This window comes from Cuculus canorus, chromosome 17, assembly GCF_017976375.1.
Source record: "Cuculus canorus isolate bCucCan1 chromosome 17, bCucCan1.pri, whole genome shotgun sequence".
Taxonomy (NCBI): domain Eukaryota; kingdom Metazoa; phylum Chordata; class Aves; order Cuculiformes; family Cuculidae; genus Cuculus; species Cuculus canorus.
This window is the reverse complement of record NC_071417.1, coordinates 1,328,557-1,351,265: the sequence shown is the minus strand read 5'-3', so window position 1 is coordinate 1,351,265 and position 22,709 is coordinate 1,328,557. Positions and strand designations below refer to the sequence as shown.

General features: G+C 45.3%; 1 protein-coding gene across 22 annotated transcripts in view; it reads left to right on the top strand.

The window, feature by feature from the left end:
* Positions 1 to 22,709, top strand: part of FBRSL1 (fibrosin like 1) — a 539,160-nt gene that overhangs the window by 495,354 nt on the left and 21,097 nt on the right. For 12 of the 22 annotated variants that reach the window (XM_054082219.1, XM_054082221.1, XM_054082216.1 and 9 more), the window contains 4 exons: positions 13,832 to 14,228; positions 15,795 to 16,048; positions 20,186 to 20,421; positions 22,532 to 22,582. In XM_054082219.1, coding sequence (XP_053938194.1) covers positions 13,832 to 14,228; positions 15,795 to 16,048; positions 20,186 to 20,421; positions 22,532 to 22,582 — 938 coding nt within the window. Of the gene's footprint in view, positions 1 to 13,831; positions 14,229 to 15,794; positions 16,049 to 19,933; positions 20,422 to 22,531; positions 22,583 to 22,709 lie in introns of all 22 variants that reach the window. The other 10 variants (XM_054082224.1, XM_054082215.1, XM_054082225.1 and 7 more) reach the window with 5 other exon arrangements.

Sequence of the window (22,709 nt, the reverse complement as noted above, 5' to 3'; positions counted from 1 at the left end):
CTTTAGTCCCTGGAGATGTGGTGTGGCATCGGAGAGGCCGACTGCTCCCTTCTGCCTTTTTCCTTCTTCCATGATGGGGAATATCCTTGCTTTCTTCCTGCCGCTCTTGGTTGTATTTGGTCTTAGAAGTGGCCGGGATTTTCCAGAAACGTGAGACACTGCATTTAAGAGAAATCTGGCGTTGGTTTTAATGAATTAATGTGAAGAAAAGTACCTGTTCAGAGCAGCTACTCTGAGCCGCCGGCAGCCTGACAGCTCTAGGGCACGCGGGGTCTGTGGGAATAGCCCAGCTCTGAGCCAGCCTGCCTGCCAAACAAAGGGCTGGGGAAAAGCTTTTTGAAAACACAGAAACACCTCCTGTCTTCAAGGGGTTAGTCCATAATTTTCGTTGCTCCCCATGGCTATATATAAAATAATGGGTGCTCTGTCCCTTTTGGCCCAATTTCGTTTTGTGGGGTGGTCATAAGGTTGGATATGATAGTCCCATCATTTCCATTAGCCCTGAGCATGGCCTGCAACAAAAACACTACTGCTTGCATTTTTCATGTGATGATTACCCTGCTGTGAAGTCCAAAAGCCTGGCATGGACCAGTGTTGTATTATCCTATCTTCTGGCAAGAAGCACATGGCTCTGTGTAAGATGAAGAGGCGCTCTTGCAATTTGGGTAGATACCCAAGGAAATGAAAATGGATGTGGCTGGGAAAATCAGAAGGCAGGGCGGAGGGATGAGGATGCTGTGCGGGGCGTGCGCAGCAGCCCAGCTGGACAGGTTTGCTCTTTTTTGCAGTCCCTTGTCCCAGTCTTGCCTTGCGGGGCCTTGGCTCCTCCAGCTTCACCTGTAGTCCTTGTCACGGTTGCGTCTGAGGGCTGGATGGGATTTACCATTTGCCTTCTGGTTACAGCAGAAAATTAGTGGAAAGGCAAAATGCTGGGTTTAGGATTAGATCCTTACTTCAGGCTAAAGCTGAGACATGTCAGAAACTGATGTTCCTTCTGTTTTGTCTGGAATTGTGGTTATGTATTTGTTGTAGGTTCTCCGCTATTGACACTGCAAAGTGAATATAGGTCAGTTCACTCTTAGCAGGAGGAATCAGGAGGGTGGTGTGGATTTTATTACTTTCAGATATTTGGTCTAGAGGCATTCATGCTGTCAGAGCTGAATCAAACTCTCAGCCAGTTTGCACGCAACATATGCGATAGATTTCACAAATGAATATGTTAACGTGGGAGGAGGTGGTTCCCTGAAACTAACCGCCAGCAGTTTGGAGTGTTGTCCTCAAAAACAAAACCATATTGTGTCCTCAAAGGCAAAACCAGTGGCACCAGAATGTGGGTTCTGCCCACTGGGAGATGAGGAATTTCATTTGTGATCATTGGACTGATTAACCATTTGAGGTCCATTAGAACAAATACATTTCTTAAAAGAAAGAATCCCATCCCTGCAAGATCTAGTACATGATCTCCAGTTAGTTTAATATGAGCAAAGTGCATCAAACCATTGCTGAAAGACTGAGTTGAGGACCTGCATCATCACTACCACTGTCTTTGTGAGCCTCTTTGGTGTGCAAGCTATAAATTGCTTCTAACTGCACAGAGGTTTCCTATCAGTTGCAAATACTTACTATTTATAAGCCTTGCCTCACGTGGTGGGCAGCACTCCTCCAGTCTCTGTGATCTGGAGTTCGTGGGGAACAAGTGGCTTTGGATAGAAATACGAAGGCTCGATTCTGACTTCACAGTGAACTGCTTACGGGGAAGTACAGATGTCATGAGTGAAAGATGTTGCCTGCTGTGCTTATGTGGAGTGGAAACTCAAATATTAGCTTGGGACCCCACTTTCCCCTCCTAATGTGCAGAATCCAGGATTACAGGAATTTGCCAAACCCGAGTTACTGCTTAGTGCTGGGCTTCTGCTTGTTTGTGTTTCTGCTGTTTGGAAAAAGAGAAGACTTGAAGGAAAAACTTAGAGTGAATTCAGTAGGGTTGCTGGTACACATGGGAAACATGTGAAAACAAGAATATGAATTATGCAGCAATTACTGTCTTGGGAAAGTATCTGCAGGCTAAGCCCAGATACTTGTCTCTTTCTTTCACCCAATTCTCAAGTGAAAATGTGCAGCAGTTTTGTGTCTGTGATTATTCCTACAGATGTCTGAATCTGTACTTGTTTGCTGCCTAAGATGTACATTAGTACATCTGTCCAGTTCCAGCTCAGAGGGTAACGTGGGGATTGTGAGCATTGTGGTTTTCCTCCCAGCAAATCCCATCACCAAGAAAGCCAAATACATCAGTTTGTTAGGGCACTCTACTCACTGACTACAGGGAATAGCCCTTGTGCATGTCAGAATCACAGGTGTCTCCCATGGCCTTAGGAACCTGCAGCTGAAGGTACTGCTTCCACCCAGCAGACTTGTATAAATTGTTGTGCTTATGCCGAAGAGTCATTGCAGAGCCATTACGGCATTACGGTGAATGTCAAGGGATTCCAAGGAGCCAGGGGGAAGAGGAGTGAAGAGCAAGCATTTGGGTTTACAAGTCTTGAGTTATCCTTTCAGGCTTTTTGCACGTTGAGGCTGTCATCGCAGCAGTCAGTGCAGCCTTGCACCATCCAACACCGTCCAGCCTTGTGAGAGTTCTTTCCACAGCCATAAACTTTCATACAAGAGGAGATTCAAGGGTACCTTTTCATTACTAGAGTGTGATTCCATTGCAATGCACAACACAATGTTCCTCTGTTAGATCTTACTAAATGCCAGGTCTTACATTATCCTCAAGCATTTCTGGCACCAAAGAATTTCCAAAATTTCTGCTGCCCATTGAAGAATTCACACTTCATCAGAGGAGAGAGTTGGAAGGAGCTTTGCAGCTGTGTTTCACGCACTCTGATGTCATGCTGAAGGAGTTTGCCATCTGCGGTGTGGTGAAGTACCCTTTTCTTTCCCTTATTGCATATCAAGACACTCTTCCTGTTTTGAAGGAAAAGCCAATTGTCTCTCACATTTTCCTTCTTGAGCACAACACAACGCTGTCCTTCACGTGCTGTCTTGGTCTCAAAGATTGTCTCTTTTGAGCCAGGCAAGACAGGAAAAGATTTTTCTGACGGTTTTGATCACAGCTTCCGATATGGTGAGTGGGAACAACCACAATTTCTCAAGTATCGACAAGTTAGAAACTGAAGAAAAGCTCCTCTGTAGTAGAACTTTTATTATCAGTAGCTAATATGTGTGATTCAACACCCCATGTGCGACACAGTCTAGTTTTCTTGATCTTTGTAGTGGGTGTGTTTAAAGGAAGAGTGGACTTTTTCAATCTTAAAAAGCAGAAGACCATCTGTGGCTTCCGAATGGTGTTTACAGACCTTTTTTGCCTGTGCTGTGCTTGTCGGTAGCTGTATTTATTCAATGCTCACTCTCTGAATTAAAACATTGAGGCAGCTCCTGACATGCTTCTTCCAGCACATCCTTTTGGAGTGAATATTTGGTTGCCATAGGGACCAAATCCAAAGGGCACACACCATTCAAGTAAATGTTGCCTGATTAACAACTTGCAGCTTGTCCCTTAAATATTTTAATTATCCATGATGCAACTTGAAATGTTGTTGAATGTATTCAGACTGTTAATTTCAATATCTCATCTTTTTTAAGATACCATTCCAGCAGCTCTGGAGCTGGAATTTGACCGTGCAAATAGGAGCAAGGTGGGAGACATTATTGCTCCCGAGCTTGCAAGAAAATACTAGTTTTTCTTCATCTTGACCCTGAATTTTCAACAAACTTAATGGAAAGAGGCACTACTGCATAACTGCCAGCAAAATGGAGGCAATTTGTTAGCAGCCAAACGTGTTGTTTTAGAGTAGTAATGTGTAGCCACTAAACCTCAGGGTGGGATCTGCCTGGAAGGTGTCACCTCGTCATGGCTGGGAGTGGGGTGGGAGGGCAGAGGGAGCTGCTGGCTGGGGGCGATGGCCCCTCTTGACAAGCACCAAACCTCAAGTGTTTTCCCACATTATAAGCGTATCAGCAGTAGCGCTACGGCAGTTATGAGCTGTGAGGGCAGGCCGTAACAGATAAATAAGACAGGATTTTGCTAATTCGGGCAGGATCAGCCACTCCTTTCAGTTCCTGTTTAGCCAAGACTAAGTCACCTTCCGGCAGAACTTTCCATTCTCACGACTCCAGCCATAATATCAGGTATGGAAGTTAGTCAAGCTGCTGAGAGTGTTTCTAAACAATTCTGTTTGCTGCCGTTTTCCATCTTCCAGTTCTGACTTTCCTGGGCCTTTCCAAGCAGGTTTGGCGTGTCAGTTGCTGGTTGCACACAGGCGCAGTCGTTCTTTTTCTGCTGTCTTCTGCCTCCTGGCAAAGACCGCTGCAGACTTAAATCCATTAGAAATTATTACTGTTGTCCTTGTTATCCCTGAAAGTTTAAATGGCGGAGTTTAGCACAGAGACTTCTAAACAAAGTCCAGTGTGCCAGAACAGTGGGTCTGGTAGGCACAAATGCTCGTTTCCTTGCATTGCCTGGTGCGGTGTCCTTTTTCCATGCGTAGGCTGAGCCTTGGCCGGGGCTGTTTCATCACGTCCAGCAGTGAGCCGGGGAGGGGCAGGAGCAAGAGTGTGACAACCCTCGTAGACAGCGTCCAGGCGGGTGTAGGAGCAATCTCAGCTCAGTGCCTGCAGCCTGAAGGGCACAGTATGAACTCATCTTGATTAGCTTTGTGGCGTGGGTCCATCACCACTTAATTGGTTGCCAATAGCTTCCCTAATGAGGGATGATGGATGGCGCTCAGGGGCCTCCTTGAAGGGGCCAGCGGATCAGAAGCAAGGATGCGTGCAGAAATATGGCTCTCACCTGGAAAGGACGTGGGAGCCAAGCGGCACATCAGCACTCGGAGAGCCTGAGCGTGGGCAGTGCCTCTTTTCCTTGCATCAGGACAAGCATCAGTTGTCTTCCAAGGCCAAGATGGGAATTTCTGTGATCCTGTGTATGCTTGGCTGGTTCAGGGAGTCATTCCCAGCAGAGATGACCTGGTGTTTGAGAATGTTCTTTCTTACCTTTTTCTGGTTTTGGTTAGCAAGTGTGCTTTCTCAGCCAGCCATTGGCTTAGCTTCTCCAGGCTGGAAGGTCTGAAGGGTCATTCCAATCCTCTGGAACTGTCTCACTTTTGATTTTACTTTAAATGATTCTTTGGGAGTTCAGACTTCTCTGATGTCATTTCCAAAAAAAAAAAAAAAAATGAAAAAAAGAAAACCTTCATAAGACTGTGCAGATGAAACAAAATTGTTGTCTTAGCCCACACAGGGTATTATGCAGCCTGGAAGATCCCTTCCTTGTAGCAATAAGAAAAGGATTTGGCATTTAACCTCTTGAAATTAAACCAGAGTGTGAACTTCAATAGTTCAATCTTATCAGGGCTTTGCTAGAATAACAAATTGTGAAAAAATGTAATCATGTCTCCAATGTGACCTTGGCAGATCTGCCTCTGTGATGTGAGAGAGATTAGGTAACTCTAAGCAGATGTCTGTTTATTTTGAAAATAATAGTTATAAAATCTTTTTTCCCCAGTTTGTTTGCACTGCCTGTGAAGGATATGACGGAGATTTGTGGTCTGCATGGAGCTCTCTGTAACAAGCTGCTCTATTATGCTGAGCAGTAATTGCTCGTGGAGGTTTGAGTTATTGATCTATTGGTGGGGGTTCAATTTCAGCATAAAGACCTGTGTTCATGATTTAATTGGAGTGATTAATAACTCACTCACAGGCTAGATGGGAATCAATACGAATTTCAAACAGCAGAAGTAGTAAATTTTCTCCTGTAATGTAGTATTTGGTGGTTTATTATTTGCCCTTGTTTGACTAATTAAAATCATAAGATTCCTTGGTATATAGCAGTTTTGGCTGTTTAAGAGCTTGTATCTGGAGTTGAGTATTTGTGCTTGCTTCCTTTCATGTTGGGGGGGTCTTCCTAATAGCACATTTACCTTGTTGCTTCTCTGTCGCTCAGCTTAGGTGTACAGTATGCCATTAGGGGAAAAAAAAAACAGAACAAAAGAAGACAAAAACACCTTTAGTAAGTAACTACATGAAGCTTTAGCAACGTTTTGTGGCCAGGGCAATAGAGTGGCTTGTACATCACTGTTTTTTAGGCATCCAACATCTGCTTAGGAGCAACGCTGAAGAGATTTAAGCCTGCAGTGTTTGATCCACCATTATAGCCCTAGATTAAAAGCCTGTATGAAACTTTCGATCTCATTACAACGCCAACATCCACAGTAGGTGCTTTAGCTGCAAATCCGGTTTCAGCTTTGCATTGAAATGTTGCCAGAAGCAGCATTGCTAGAAAAATGCAGTGTGACTTACTTTGGGAGGATTTGAATGGTGATCCTTCTTCTTTGTGCTCTGGCCCCAATCCTTGTGTTTGGCACCCATTTTCATTCAGCTCCTGCAGCTCTGGAGTGTCGTCATGCATGCTTACGGCTAACATGCCTGGATAGAGCATGGAGAGCTCCCAAATCTCTAGGAATAAAACATCCCATTAAAGAACCATAAAGCAGCAAATCAGCGTCAAGTCCATAGGTCTTAATGCTGCTGCTCTCAGTCTCTTGGGGAGGGGGTGAAATCTTTCTGTGCTGCAAGCTTTTGCAACAAAGGCTTTTACCTATGTAGCTGGCTAAGGAAAACACTTAGCACAGTGGTTTTGAATCTTTGTTTTGATTTCCAGAGTCAAATAAGCTTTCTAGTGCCTATGCAGATTCCTGTGTGGCAAATTAATCCTAATGACAATAGACCTTTTATTTTTGATTAAGATTCACAGACATCTTGATATATACATGAGCCACAAATTGAAAACATTGACCTGGAAGTCAACTTTTTAATTTTAAATAAATGTTTCTTTAAGAAATCTCCCCTACTGGTCCTGAAAGTACCAGACTAAATATAAATATTCCACACCTGCGTTTTCATTTGGGTGAGAAGCTGTAGGGTACTGAAAGTGGAAGGAACCAGGCTGGAGTCAGGGGTGCAGAGCCCCAGAGGTGATCAGGGTGTCCTGAAGCCCTCGGCTGCATCAGCATCGCTGGCGTGGTGGTGACCAATACACGGACACAGCTGAATGCTTCCGTATGGGTGTGAGAGGAGAGAGGAGCTCTCTCTGCTCGGGTGTGCTCCTCACATGAAAACCATGGAGCATGTCAGCCCTTCACTCTTGGGAGTTGCTGGTGTTGTGTTAAAAACGTGAGGTGCTTTCTTTGTCATTACATTGTGAAAATGGCGTGAAGATATTTTACTTTTAAACTTGGACGCTTCAGGAAGGAGAGGGGGGCAAAAAGACACCCTTGGAAGTTAATTCTGAGGGCCAAGCTGACAGCTTTTTGCCACTGTTGCTTTCTTCTAGGTTGAAAAGCTGAAGGCTTGTTACAGCCCCAGCGTACAGCAATCTAGCAGGTTAAATGACTCGGGCAACACAGTTTATTAAAACTGGCAAGTGCTCGCTCCAGTTCTCCTCCTGATAGTCAGGGCTGTCCGGGAGAGTAATTGATAGTGGCAGCTGTTCGGAGGGTGTTTCAGATTGCAGCAAGGCGATTTGACTTGACAGACAGCTCTGTACAAATGAACTGAGTGGCAGGGGCCGAATCCAGAGCGGATGCTGGAAGGAGCTGGGCGGCGGCAGGGGACGGGCGGGGGAGCTGTGTGGTGCACACAGACCCGTTCCACGCACGTGGGCAGCTGCGCGTGCCCGCATGAGTTCCAAGCCAGACACCAGGGTTCCTGCTTACATTCAGCTTACTTTCCTCTGTGAGGAAATACTGCAGTTGTTTGAGGAAAACTATGTTCTGAAGAGCCTGTGTCACAGAAACACGTATGCTTAACGTGTGCCGTACGCTGCTGTCATGATGAAAGTTTAACGTTTGCTTCACAATAAGGTTAAGAATGTTTCTCGTTACATACCACAGAGCCTTCCAGACAGTGGTTTTATGTACAAGTCCAAAGTCTTTATTCCTTAATTCCTTAACTTAAGCTGATTTGCATTAAAATGGGAGGAGAAACTTGGTGCCCCGTATGTTGGAGAGCTGCTGTGTTGTAGCTGTTCTTGCCTTCCCTTTGCAGACCAGGCTATTGGTCTAATGTCTTCAATAGCCACCTTCCTAAAACACAGTGAAAAAGCCATCCATATAAAAGCAGAAGCCATCTGAGGATAAAGAATTAGCACTTAAATATTGATTTTCACTTGTAAGCATGCTGCCAGTGTCAGTGCTATCATTGCCAATGCAAAATGCTTTATTTTCTCTTGTGCTTATACATGTTGCATATCCACAATGCATTATGCAGGACTCTAAAAGCTTATATTAAAACGAAAAAAAATGTTTGCTGAGGTTCATTGAATACTTTCATTTAGTTATTTCTTTGTTTTGCGCTACTGCTGTAAAATCATGCTCCTCTGTAATCTTTCCCCATGCTGATGGTTCAGAACTCATCTCTGGGACTCATCAACCAACTCTGAAATACTCGCTTCTTGCCACGTATGTCCCTGTAACTCCTGTGGCAATGCTTTTGCAGCATTTCTTGCTGGAATTATAATATGGAGCAGGGTTCACCATAGCCAGCCTGGCTTATGTCTGTTTTCAAGGATGTGTACGGGGCGGATAGATAGGCTGCAGATGGTGGCGGTTGTGTTTCTTGGGAAATTGCCATTGGTAAAGATGTCATTGATGGATGTCGGAGAGGAATTTCTTTCTCACATCACCCTATCACCCTTGCTGCTCGAATACAACGAGGGAGACTGCAGAAAGACGTCTGAATGACACCACTTTTCTTTTTTTCAAGAGACAAAGGAAAGGCATGCAGGCAAGATTAGATTATTTCCAATCACATTGTACGTGTGTTGACAGTCGCCTTTCAGCAGCAACCAGCAGCTTGCAAAGAGCAAGAGGCAGGGCTGGAACTGCTGTTGCCCTAAGTACTGTTTGTATAACACGGTAACTGCTTATTGGAGTTCTCAAAGCAGCCTTTACATGTTTAATCCCTTGCACTTGAGCTACTCTTAATCAGCTTGAAAGCAAATGCCTGTAACAGAAAGGTTTAATTTGTGTCTGGGACTTTCTGTATTGTATTTAGCCTGCAATGCTGTGTTGTTACACGCTGGCAAGCCTGTCACCCCGTGCAGCCACGGGGATGGGCAGTGCCTGTTTGTTCCAATCACAGATCTCAAATTCAATGAACTTAAATATTGGGTACATGCTGATGGTCTTTCAGGTTCAGATAAGTCCTTCTGGAACACACTTCTTGCGGCAAATTCAACTGTGCTTTGCTTTAGGGTTTCCCTTAAACTTTGGTTGTCTTTTCTACAGATTTCCGGCAGCAGTAATGAAAGCTCTCTGTGCTTTTAGAAGTTATTGAAAGTTTTCATCTTTACCAGGTGGAATTGGAATGGGATGTAGCCCAAGACACAGGGAGGCTGACATTTTGCAACACACCAAATTACAAATTAGTTGTTCAAGGAAACAAGAATTACTAATCCCAGGTCATTGTTATTGTTCTTTTTAGAGCCCCTTTTTCCTTGTGTCTGGCAGTCAGTCATTGTTCACCACCACCTCCCCCTGAGATCAAGACGTGTTTCACTGTTCATTTAAGAAAACCTCTCAATGGAAGAAGTCCAAAGTGTTTGGTTAGAAAATAAACAAAGTTGGCATGCTGAAAAGGGGTAGCGCTCTGCATGGTGGAGAATGGCAGATGTGATCCAGCCTTCCCATAGCATGGCTGGAACATGAATCATTGCAAATGTCAGATTTCCTGTGAAGGGACGCGCTGAACTGACATGCGTTCAGGTTTAATTAAGGTTGAATTATTGGAGCTGACTGTCAAGTCTTAGGCAAATTGGCTCAGCCTGTTATCATTAAGCATGAAAATTACTCTAGGACTTGGTGAAAATAAACACATTTTTCCCTCTGGAATGTTGCGGTGTGGTCTGGTGGGTGTGTGCGTTTGTCAGGGCAGTTGTGCTCAGCTCCATGGGTCTGTCTGCGCAGAGGGGCTGGGTTAGGAGCTGAAGTACAGAAATTTCTGAAAGGATCTCGATGAAACCTGAACCAGTTTGCTCAAAAAGGAATACTCATTTTATTTCCTTGGGAATTTTCCGTATGTGACCACCAGCCAGCCTGGTCAATTGGAGGGAACTTGAGCATACGAGAGTGTAGTTCCCTTAGGAGGGACTTTGGCACATCTTACAGAGAAACTGCAGAGTTTGAGATCCCGATCAGAATGGGCAACATCGCTGGTTAAAATCATTAAAATTAATTTTCTGAGGGGTTCCAGGGAGGGAAGCTCTGATACTTTCATGTGAATGGAGAGGAATTCATGGAGTGGAATCTTGAACTGGAGATTTTTGTGATAGGAATCATGCTAAGGATCTTCTTAAGCACCTAGAAGGCTAGATAATTATAACCTTCAAAATTCATTGTTTCTTTGATTGCATGGGGAGAATGGTTTCAGGATTCAGGAGACCTCTGGATTATGGTTAGCTAGGGACTGGCGTATGGGAAACAGACACTGAACAGGTAGGAGTAGTGCTGGTAGAAAAGTATGAAAGGAAAGAAAGCAACTAGGACATGTTCTTCGGGGTCAGGATGTGAGCAAGTTGTGGTACGGCACTCCATGGCGTTAGCTCAAGTGAGAAGTTGTAAGCCTTTGCTTAGAAGTGCCTTTTGTGTTTTCTAGAGTAGTGAGACATCTGGATGTGATGTATTTCTATTTGGGCATTTGTTTTCCATTGTGTCCGTATCTGTTTTATCAGAGACTTCAGTGAAATGCCTAGATGTGAGAAAAGTTCCCTTATGAGAAGGCTTAACTTTCAAATACAGGCAGGTCCCAGTGCCTGCTGTCGCTGTCTTCCTGTCCTTTTTCTTCGTGGCTTGTCCTGCCTTTGTTCACTGTGTTGTTTCCTTCCCTTCACCCATTGCAGTCCACCCTTGAGTCAGACACATGAAGCAGCTTCCCTCTCTTGTACTGCATTGGAGCCATCAGAAGGGGAAACAGCAAAGTCACCCAACACCAGGGCTCACGCGCTGTCCTTCTCACGTGGTCATTGAGAAGGCTTTGGGGGCTTTGCCACCCCTGACATGCTTCTCCACGCTTGCCCATGGGTTGACCCCATATCCTACCCATCTCAGTGCTTCTCCTTTTGGCTACAAATGGAGAGAAGATCCTTACACTCATGCCTGTAGCTTTTCCAGAGCGGGGGCAGGAAAGCATCAGGGTGTTTTCATTGTTGAGAATGAAGCACAAACCAATTTCAGTACTGCAACCTGACAAATGCAAGCGGGGAGCAGAAATTAGTCAGGTAGCCCTAGCAGGAGCTAATCCAACCAGGCTGGCTGGTCAGTTCAGGCAGCAAGGGAGCATGAGCTCTTGCTTTGAGAAAATTGCAAATGAGAACTAATGCTGAAACCACAGGGAATCAATAGTTGTGCGTAAAACTGGTCAAACAGCTGCTTTTAATGCGGGACTTTATTGATTTGGTTTGGATGTAATTGACTTTTTTTACTCAACTAACTTTTGTGGTGCCAAGGTGTTTGGAATATACACCATTAGTCTCCATTGCCTATAATTACACAATATGAAGTTTAACTCTGTAGGAGGAGGCCTGTTGGATGGAAAGAACTAATAGGCTCTTAGGAAACCTATGGTCAGGAATGACACCAATTGCTTTTAATGGGTAGCTCCTGAAAAACAGTGGGATCTGCAGCTGTGAATACACTTCCTCCAAAATGTGCAGGGTGGGAACCCCTGGCAGGGTTTCAGTTGTTGGGAACAAAATCTGGGGAGAATTTACAAACCTAGATGGCATTATAGAAGATAAGGATGCACAAGAGCAGTGAGAATTTGATTTTAGAAATAAATCTTTGTCACTCTAAATAACTTTGGAAGCAAGTCTAACTACATCACAAAACCAGGGTACTTGTGCTGCATGAAAAGAAAATTCATTTAAATGCTTTAGCCTTGTATTTGTTGTAGGGAATAATTTAGGGCCACCGGACATTGTGTCAAACCTGTAAAGATGTATAAGGTGCTGGAAAGTATAGGGTTGGTTGTACCTGCTGCCAGCCAAAGCACTGGTGTTTGGAAAGGTTTGTGTTCCTCTTATTTGTGGGTTTGAGGCCACAAATCCTCAGATACCTTCAACTGATAAATATAGTTCATGTGTTTGGCATTTTTTCTCTTTTCACATTCTGAACTTATATATGTGTAGTGATTGATTGATTGATTAATGAAGGAAATGGTGCAATGTTGAGAGTGCAAGATGAGCCAGAAGCAGTGTTGGAAACTGCCTTTTATCTCGAGGAAGGAGATACCATCACAGCGTGGGCATTTTCTGCACAGAAAGTGAGCTGCTGTGCTCCAGGCTCTGATCCATCGCTATCCTCCTCTCATCTAATGCCAACGTGGTGCTGCTCAAGTCGTCAAAGCCGTGGCAGTGAGGACTCTGGCTTTGCATAGGGTGCATTCACAAATGCCTGGTTAGAGCGTCTGCATGGCCAGAATTAGCTCGCGGTGTGCGTTATTTCCACACCTCCTACTTCAGGAACTGGCTCAATCCTTTGATGAGATGGGAAAATTTCAAAGGTGGAATTTGTTGATGAGGGTGTTGGAAACATGTTAGTGAGTGTAGGTAGCTTCTCTTGCATGTCTGCGAGAGAGCTAAACCCAAACAGCCTCTAGCACCTTCGGGAGGGTAATAAAAGCACGTAACCTAAAAGTCAGTGAGAAGTGCTGCGTGTGCACAGTGGGGTGTGTAACACATGGACGGCATTAGTTCTTGTAAACCATGAAGAGCTTTTCTTGTAATCAGGGGTATATGTGCACTCAAGGATACATAGATTACGTCGGAAAGGTGGTTACAGTGGGAGTTGAATCACATGTTGGTCCTTTCTGTTGTATTCAACCTTTTGGATACTGCTTGATCTGAAATATCTCTGCTTTCCTCCCTTTTCCCTTTTTCCTTTCCAGCCTTTTAACACTTTGGGCTGCTTTGTTTAGCTTAATTTGGAAAGAAGGAAATACTTGACATCATTCTATATGGAATTCTGACCTTAAATGCATTTTGTGAGTTTGCAGCATTTGTGTGATAGTTTTGACATGCCATGCATACAGGTGTGTGGAACGGTTAGGGTGAGCAGAACTACACCATGGGTGCTGACTGCACTTCTGACTCGATTCTTACAGCCTTCGCTGTTCTGTTCTTCCACACAGGTGTGTGGCCAAGGAATGGCAGTGTTGCATCTTCACTGCAGAACTGTCTCACCCTCTGCTACATGAAGATCCTCCCTAGAGGCCAAATGGGATTATCAGTAATGATTAGTGCTTCGGTCGTGGTGTGTTGTGACCTAAGCACAATGTAGACTAACTTGAAAGAGTGTTGAGAAAACTAAATATCTTTAATGGTCAGCCTTGGTTCGTGAGTTCATTATCAGCCTTAAAACTTATAGTGAGCAGGAAATACTGAAGCAGTAACTTGAGACATGTTCACACTCCTACTGTACATAACCTTGGGACTCTGTGGAAGTCACAAAGCTGTGTTTTCTTTGTAGTATACATTCATTTAATGACAGCCAAGTCTCTTACACACATGCTAACAAGTGCCGTAGACTGGCAAGTCAAGGACAGTGGAAGGACAGACACACAAACACACATCCATCTTGTAGCAGCAGTGCTCCCACGATGCTCCCACGAGCTGAAACATGACTTATTTTTTCTCAGCCATATGTTTCCACCAAGTAGAGAAATAAATGCAGACCTTTCAACGTGCGCTTTGTTCTTTTTCTCGTTGCTCCATAAGGTCCCACCTTGAATGACAAGCCAGAAGCAAAAGCAGCAAATGTCCCAAAGGTGTCTGGACTAGAGCGGAGCCGGGAGCTGAGCACCGACGTGCCCTTCACCCTGCCTATCCCCAGCCCCCAGCCAGTTGCTGCCGTTGTGACTTCTACTTCCTCAGCGCCCACGTCAAGCGCCAGAGCAAGCCCACTGTTGAAGAAGGAGCCAGTGATTTCAGTACCAGCACCACCAAGGCTCACGCCTCAGCCGCAGCCTCGGCCACAGTCACAACCTCAACCTCGGCCACAGTCACAGCCTCAGTTAATACCAGAGCTGAGGACCCAGCCTCCGAGTCACATCCCTCCGCCTCTCAATTACCAAGTGCATCACCAGGTGGCCCACAACGGACTCAATAATATCAGGTATGGGAAAGGGACACTTGTGTCATCTTTATGCTACTCCCAGGGCAAAAATTATTTCAAAAGGGGTAGAGATTGCTGCAAGGCATGACAAGAGCAGTCTTAATTTCGAGATGACGCATGGAGGTGTTTAAGGGATTGGGAGATGAGGTGCTGAGGGGCATGATTTAGGAATTGCTAGGAATGGTTGGACTCGATGATCCAGTGAGTCCTTTCCAACCTAGTGATTCTATGATTCTATAAGATTTTCTATGTGTTGGCTATTCGACTTCGTGTGCTGACTCCACAGGCTGGAATTTCCAGCAGTGGTGGGTCGCTGTGAGAAAGGCACATGTAACTGTTGGGCAAAATTCTTTCAGGTCTAGTTTTCAGTGAACTTTTGCACTGTCTTCTCTGAGCCAGACAGTTCTTGCCTTAGAAATTTAAGGGCGTTGAATTTTGAGCAATTCTCTTTTTTCATATTCAGCAAGACTTCCACTGAAGTAGGTTTGTTCATGGTTATCACACTTCTGTTCATTCACCAGCATGAAAAAGTGGATAAGTGTGTCCGTAGAAGAGGACTCCATGTAGGCTGAGAAATCTGCTTAAATCTCACATGGTCAGATGTAGCAGGACGCTTAGCTTCGCTGTTTAAATTGCCTCCATCCATTAAGTAGTGTGGATGAAAAGAGTTCAGAAGAAGAGTTTTTAGAGAGAAGAGTTTAGCCAGTCAACTGGAACCTGTATAGTCTTTTTGCTGGTACAGAAAACATACTTTGCCTCCCAAACCAGAACTAGGCTAGTTAAACAAGGTGAGAAGGCTGATTTAAACATGGTGTTTGGCTGATTAAAGGTCTAAATATGAATACAGAGAGCTGCCACTGATGTGTGTTTCATAGTATCCTGCATACTTAAGGTCTCTTGTGGTTGTGGGAATTACGCTAAATAATAACTGCAGCAACGCTGCCTTTCAGCCCACAAAACTTAGATGACTTGCAGTCGATTAAAAGTAAAAGAAAAATATTTACAATACAGAATTGTTATGAGAATAATTTTATTAATATGGCATGTGCTTGCATGCTTGTGTGAATGTAACTACAGAGCATGCACAGCAGATACAGCTTGGTCCTAAAGTCGCTCATGCTATGCAACTCTGCGCTCAGATTAACAGAAAAAGGAATTAGAGTAATTATGTCGTATGATCACAAGGACACACATGGCCACTGCAAGGTCATCAGAGGCTAAATAAAGGTGGAAAATCCAGCGGACTCTGTGGCATTGATCAGTATCTCGTAGATAGCTCTGAGGACTGTAACTTGCTCAAGCCCCAGAGGAGATATCACTCTGAAGAGCCCAAGCCCCATCCTGTCCTGTTGGAGAAGTTCAGTAGAATTTGTTACTCTCTTCACGGTCATTGAAAGAAACGAGGACATAGGCCTGGGGAGATCAGCGTTACAGAGCTGGCTTTTTTTCTGGTAGTGTATTTTTTGCAGTGTTTCAGTCTTGTATTGTAACACACTCTGTCTCTCTCTCTCTCTCTCTCTCTCTCTCTCTCTCCCCCCTCTTCCCCCCATCTTTTTCTCTCTGCAGCCGGAGCAGCAGTGCTAGCAGTGCAACAAGCATCAGCCTCCCGAAACACCTTCCCCTCTCTCCCCAGATTCCTCCGCACCATTCCTCCGGCCCGGCTCTGCCCCTCTCCATCTCTAATCTTGCTACCTCGCACTTCTCTCTCAGATCGCAGACCCAACACCAGCACCATCCGGCCATGTTCGCCACCCCACCCACGCTGCCACCTCCACCAGCGTTACCTACCAACAGCCTCGTGATACCAGGTCACCCTGCAGGTAGGTTCGCTTCTTCCAGGGCTGATGTGCCGTGCATGCACTGGAGGGTGTTGAGAGATGGGCTGGCTGGTGGGCAGGTGAAAGAAAGTGGTGCAGACCCCTCAGCAGGCAGCTGTGCTGCCTCAGAGTGAGCACTCAGAGTGCTCGTGAAACAGGTAGAAGACATGGATGTGCTTTACCAGATGCGAGTTTGTAGAGGCAGCACTGTAGCTTCCTATAAGAAGTCTTTAAAACAATTTTTTTTCCTGAAGAAATCTCTTCTGCAGGGCATGAGTTTTCCAGTGGGCTTTCCACAGTCATCAGATTTTTTTCAGATCAACAGAGGACTATAGTTCAGTTTGCTATTCTCCCCTTCTTTCTCCCACTCAAATGAAAGCTGCTGATGTTAGAACTGACTTGAAGAATATGTTCCTAATCATCACAGAAAGGTGTTCCAACTGAACACCTATCCCCTACTCAGATCCTTCCACAGGCAGCACGTGCTTCCAGCAGCACATGACCCTCTTGCCTGCGGCAGCACAAGCTGTCCTGTGTGCCCATGGCTGCTTGGCCTTTCAGTCTGAGGCAGAGGCAGCTCAGCAGACAAGCTCTGCTGTTCAGCTCTCACTGTATTTGCATCCTTTTAAAAGTGTCCTTTGTGCACCCTGGCTCCCATTCTGTTGTCACTTCTGCCCTAAATGTCCTGTTTATAGCTTATCCATTAGCCTACAGCTGTCCCTGGAAGAGACCCTGGCAGCTGGAGACTTCCCTGCAACTTTCACTTGCTGGGGCCTCCTTTTGATGTGGCATTTGACTCCACAACTAAGTCAGCAGGGATTAAACAGGATAAACATTTTGCAAAAAACGTGCCTGCCGTTTCCTATAAAGCCAGTAAAAGGAAGAGGCAGAGGCCAGATTTGCTGCAGAAAAAATCTGACAGCCTTATGTCTCCTTTTTTTTCTTCCAGGAGCTAAATAACGTCCCATTATTTATAACTGCTTCTTTAAGTGAAAGAAAAATGTAAATTGGTCCAAAGTGAGCTCTCAGAACGATGATAGACAAAAGTGCCATGGGTCCCTAGCCAGAAGCAGGACCACATAGGCCAAAGCTGCCGGCTTTCACGGGCCCTGGCACCATCTAGAATTTCAACCACATGGCTGGGAAGATGTTGGCAGCACTGTGGGAAACCTATTCATTGCTTCCCCTGTTCAAGGCAAAGGACTACTGTGATGGAAGCTTTGAAATTATTGTGAGAGGAAATAGCAATGTGCTCACTAAAAGCATGATATTGCAGTCACTGAAAGCAAGTGTGTTTTCATCATTAACTTCAGGAGGTGCAAGATCAAGTGACCTATTCACATTCAGCAGCTTGCCAGGAAACAGTAACAGTCTTGCTCCTACTAAAAGGATTTCTTCTGCAATTTAAGCAGGAGAAGCCTAAGTTAGTGGAAGGAAAGGTCTGGGCATCTAACCCTGCAGACAGTGAAATGCCTCTTGTCTGCATTATACAAAATGCCTGCAAAATGGCACATCATAAAATCGATACAGAGTGCTGCATAGCCAGGAGCCTCTGTTGTCGTTCACAGAAAAGTTTCTTGAGAGTATTGCTGAGCAGCGCTGAAGAGCTAGGATGCAGTGCCACGAGCAGCATAGTTCTTGCTGTGCTGTTCGAGTGCATGTGTGCTCTCTGTAAAAGCTCTGGCTTAGAAAAGCCATCAGAGAGGTTATGGCCCTTTGAAGTTGCCTTTTTGTCATCTTTTTCTTCCCCGTCTTTGGAGGAAAATGTGCTCTTCCTATAAATTTAACGCTTGTCGCTGTTCCAGAGAAGAGAAGCAGAGCTCAGAGCTCCTGTGTTCACTGATGATAAAAATTCAGGTCCCTGAATAACAAGAACGTGCTTCTGATGGCCTTTGTTGCGTAAAAAACCCTAAAAGCTTGTACAAGTAACGTAGGAGCAACCCTTGTGTGGGCTGCTGCCCTCTGTTCAAGGACACCAAGGATGGCCCTGATACAGGATCCACAGAGGAAGCAGCGGTCTTTGTGTCTTCTCTTCTGAACGTGAGGGTTCCTAGCAACGTTGGCAGGATTGAGCATTCTCTGCCACGCCTGCCTCGTGTGCATACACAGAGCAGCAGTGTTCAGGCGTTCAAAGGGCTGCTCAGTTACTCTGCTCCTACTTGTGGTGTTACATGGCCAGACCCATGGGACGAGGCGTCACTGGCAGGCACAAGAACTGAGTTCTGACCCTAATATTGCCCAGAAACCATCACTGAGCTTAGTTATTTCTTGGCAGTCCCATCCTTGCTATGAAGCAGCCACTCCTCCAAGCACCACACCGCTTCTTCAAACATCTCCGGGCCTTTTGTTTTCCCGACCAAGGCCAAAGTTGTGGTACAGGGCTGTGGGCTGGAGCCAGCTGCAAATCTATCAGTCTGACTTCAAGTCTCTTAGAGAAATTGGATATCGGAGCACCTCCAACTGCCAACTTGCTTTTATCTCTCCCTCCAGAAAAGTGGATTATCTTGATGCTAACAGAAGGATTCAGTTTCTTTAAGTCATGCCAGATTTAAATGCGTAAACACACACACATATATATGAAATCATACTCATATTCTCTAAAGAGGTTAGGTTTTGGATCTCAGTGCTTTCAGCCTAGGTTGTTTTTTTTTTCTTGTTTGCTTGCTCCAAGAAGAATCCATTAAAGACTTTTTGTTCCCATGCCTTAGGCTTCAGTATCACAAGTACACATACTTTCTGCTTTTGTATTAATTATTGTAAAGACTGTAGCAGTACACAGTACTTGCTCTTAGCAGTACATTTATTACTGAAAAGCAAATGACTTAGACACCCAAAATTTGCTTTCAAAAGTGACTTTCAGCAGAGTGTAGGCTTCTAAGTGGTAGCAGAGACCTTGAAATTCCCCATCAGAGTGCCTGTTTTTAAAGATCTTAATTGTGTCACTTCAGAAAGTGATTGATTTAGACACTTCTAAGGTTAATCTAGAAAATGTAAGTAAAAAAAGTGCCTGCAGAATATGAGTGCATGTATTCTTCTCCCCAAAACCACATTCACATTCAGTTCAAGCTGCTCTTCCAGGGGAAGATGCGGAGAGGAGGCCACATGTCATATGGTGGAACATTTTGTTTCCACAGCCGTTGCAGCCTTCATGAGATCTTGAGATAGCTCAGTATTTCTTCTGTTCCCACTGATTCCTTCTCCGTATTTTCTCATAGGAGAAAAGCCTGGAGGCAAGGACAAAAAATGGCAGTTATAGCCTGTTAGAAATTCAGGAAAAGACTGCTCAGTATTTAGGATCTCAAAAAAAAACCTTATTGCAAACAAGGCCTCAGTTTGTAGGATAGACATTCTTGGTCACTGTGTGTATGTCCTGGGACTGAGGAGGAGGAGGAGGAAGGCACAGGGATCTGTAGAGAAATGGCCATTTCAGCAGGTAGTTTCCAGCCGCCCAAATCCGTGGTTATCTCATTGCACGTAGAGCTTGTCAAAGCTTTACTTCTTAACTGCATGTATGGTAGAGTGTAATAGACATGTTAGGCCGGCCATCCGTTTTCAGTGTACGTGTATGCTTCTGAATTTCAAACCTCAAAAGGAAACAGGTCAGTATTACTCATTTTAAAGCTGTTGTCTCTGAGGGTGCTGCCCAGTGTCTTGCTGGTGCGGGAAGGTCCGGCCACTGTGCCACAAGGACCAGACCACCAAGGTCCATTCCTGGAGACCCCTCGGCACTGTGGCCATCAGGTGCCGGGGAGCAGGAGTAGTCCGTCGGGTGGCAAAGCTGTGCGGGGGTAGCGGGGCCGCGGGTGGGGGGCCGGGGGCAGATGCTTGCTGACGCCCCCGATGATGTTTTCTGCTGTGATGACTCATGGTGTTCTCTCTTGTCTTTAGATACCAGCCTGTTGATATCATTCAACCAACCAATCATGTATTGCCAGCCTCATTCGGGGATTCTGATTGGTACTTTGTCACAGGCATCTCTCTTACCTCCACCAATGAGTCCTCACGTAGAAAACCACCACAGCATGACCTGCAGAAACAGGGAATGCCAGGTGAATATTGACTCTTTCTCCTCCGTCTTTGTGGTACTCACAGGCCCACGGGCCTCTGTGTCTTTTTTTTTTCTCTCTCTCTCTCCTCTAGATCACGAACTGCTCAGGCAAGAGCTGAACAACCGGTTTTTGGTTCAGAGTTCGGACCGGGCCGCTGCCTCACTTGGCCCGGTGCCGCTGCTGAGAGCGGAGTTTCACCAGCACCAACACACGCATCAGCACCAACACACCCACCAGCACACATTCACTCCTTTTCCATCCAGCTTGCCCCAGACGCCGCTCATGCCGCCCTCTGCACCTCCCATGGTGCGTACCCCAGCCCAAAATGTGAGGATAAGTAGAGCATCTCTGGTCAAAAAGCCTAACCCACTCTTGTCAAACAAAACCCGGCCCTCTTTGTTTCAGCCAGGTGTGCTGTCCCTCCCTCTCCGATCTGGAAGCCTTGGAGAGGCAGGCCCAGCATTCCCCAGTTTCATTCAGAGCTTCCATACCAAGACTTCAGGTCCCGCCATGCTGCTACCCATGAGCAGATATTGCACCCATGAGACAAGTCTGGAGGCCCTTTAGTTTCCCGCTCCGTGTGTCCTACTGTGTACTTTGAGTCCCCATTGGGCAGAGGCAGGTGACTCACCAGAACACACCGACACCACGGGACTGGTTGTCTCCGGTCCCAAACACATTCCCCACAACTCTTTGTGGTGAGGCAGAACATACGTGCTCACCCAGGGCTCTCACCTTAGTGCAGCATCTCATCTGATACAAGTTTTGTCCCTCTTCCTCCTAATTCCCTAACCTATATTAATTTTGACATTTATTATTTGATTACATCAACAAGCACTAATTTGTGTGTGGATGCTTCTTGTGGGAGAGATCCTCCTGGCCACCTAATAAGCGTTAGGGTTTTGCCATTGAATTTGCTTGTAACACAATGGGACTTCGCTGCAGCTGTTACAAAATTGTTAGAGCTCTGCTACAAATTGATTTTGTCAGTACTTTAGTCTGCATTCTCTCCTGTTTTCTGGCAATTACTTTTTGAGAGTGAAAGAACAAGACTCAGCTTTTCTGCTAAGGCAAAAGCCAGGAGTAACAGCAAAAGCAGCATTTGGAAAGAATTACTGAGAACTCGGGAAGCTTAATGTTTCTCATTTTTCTTTCCCACTGGTGACTGCCCAATGACATTCTTGGGTTATAAGCTGCTTAGCAGCGAGACAATTGAAAGTAATATCACCCACCCCAAGTCCAGCCCCAGGTGTTTGCTCAGTGTACTCATGCGTAAGCACCTTCCCCTCTACATAGAACAATCTCAAAACTTTTTCTGCCCCTCTCTGTGTTATTTCAGAATCCTGATACCTGATCCTGCGAAAGCTTCCTCCCCTCCCACCCGTGCCCGTTGATGTCAGCCTTCATAGCAAAAAACAGCTTGCAAGGCTCTTTTGTTATATTTCACTCACATCTTCTTATATTCCACCAGATCAGATCTGCTAATTCCAACACCAGAAAAGAGTGTTGAAATTTACAGCTGCATGTGTTTGGTAATTTATGGTATTTACACTGGAGGGGACATGGCTCCAGTAATAACTGTAATTAATGAAATTACAAATCTACTCTCCTGCACATAGAGGAGTGTGAAACAGCAGCTGACTTGCCAAATAAGCAGTTTTTCATGGGATCCTACAGCTCCCCTTCCCTGCCTTCTTCCCCACTCCTTCCTCCCCACCAGAATGTGCATACTGTTCGAAAATGTGTAAATGCTTTGGTTTTGCTTCCAAGGAGGGACAGGGCAAATGGTTGTAAAAATAAATATGGGGCACAGACTGCACACATGGAGGTGTTAGAACCCTTTGGTGGAGCAGAAGAGGTTAACAGTCAGCTTTTCTCCAGACGCCCTCTCTTTAGCAGGAGAGGGGGAATATAGAGAGATTTGTGCTACTAAAGCAATTAAGGCCTTTTCCAAACAATTTTGGCACTCACAGGAACCCATCAGCTGGGGAGTTGGTATCAGTTGCCCCTCAGTAAACACTGGAGTCTGATGGACAACGCTCCCTCCCTGCTGGTCTGTGGTTTATTTCAGTGTTCCAGGGACAGACCTCGGGTTTAGACCTGGAGCTGGACATTCCTGTGTTTTGCTGTGCTGCAGAGATCAGGACTGTCCTCGTAGTGGAAGGACCACATCACGTGGTGCCTGCAAACGGGGATCTGCGGGGTGGCTCAGCAGCAGGCTGACCAGCCCGGGAACGAGCACCTATGTTTCCCTTAGGTTTGGGAAATCAGTCTGAGACCCCGATGAGCGAGTGTGGGACAACCAGTCAGTACTGCTCTCTTAAATGCTGTGCAAATGATGAGCCATGATGATTTGTCTGTGTTGAAATCCTGATGGGTCTGTTACTGCTAAGCCAAACTCACCAATTTCCTTTTTTTTTTTCTCTTCTCTTTCCAGTTTGACAAGTACGCTCCCAAATTAGACAACCCTTACTTTCGACATTCCAACGTGAGTGCTTACCTTTCTAGGTGGTGTCTTTGTTAATGGTTCTGCTTGCACTTCTTTTGCTCGTTTTCCGTCAATCGGTAGTGTTTTGATTCATTCATTCCTAAAGCTCTTTTTCCATCTTGATATT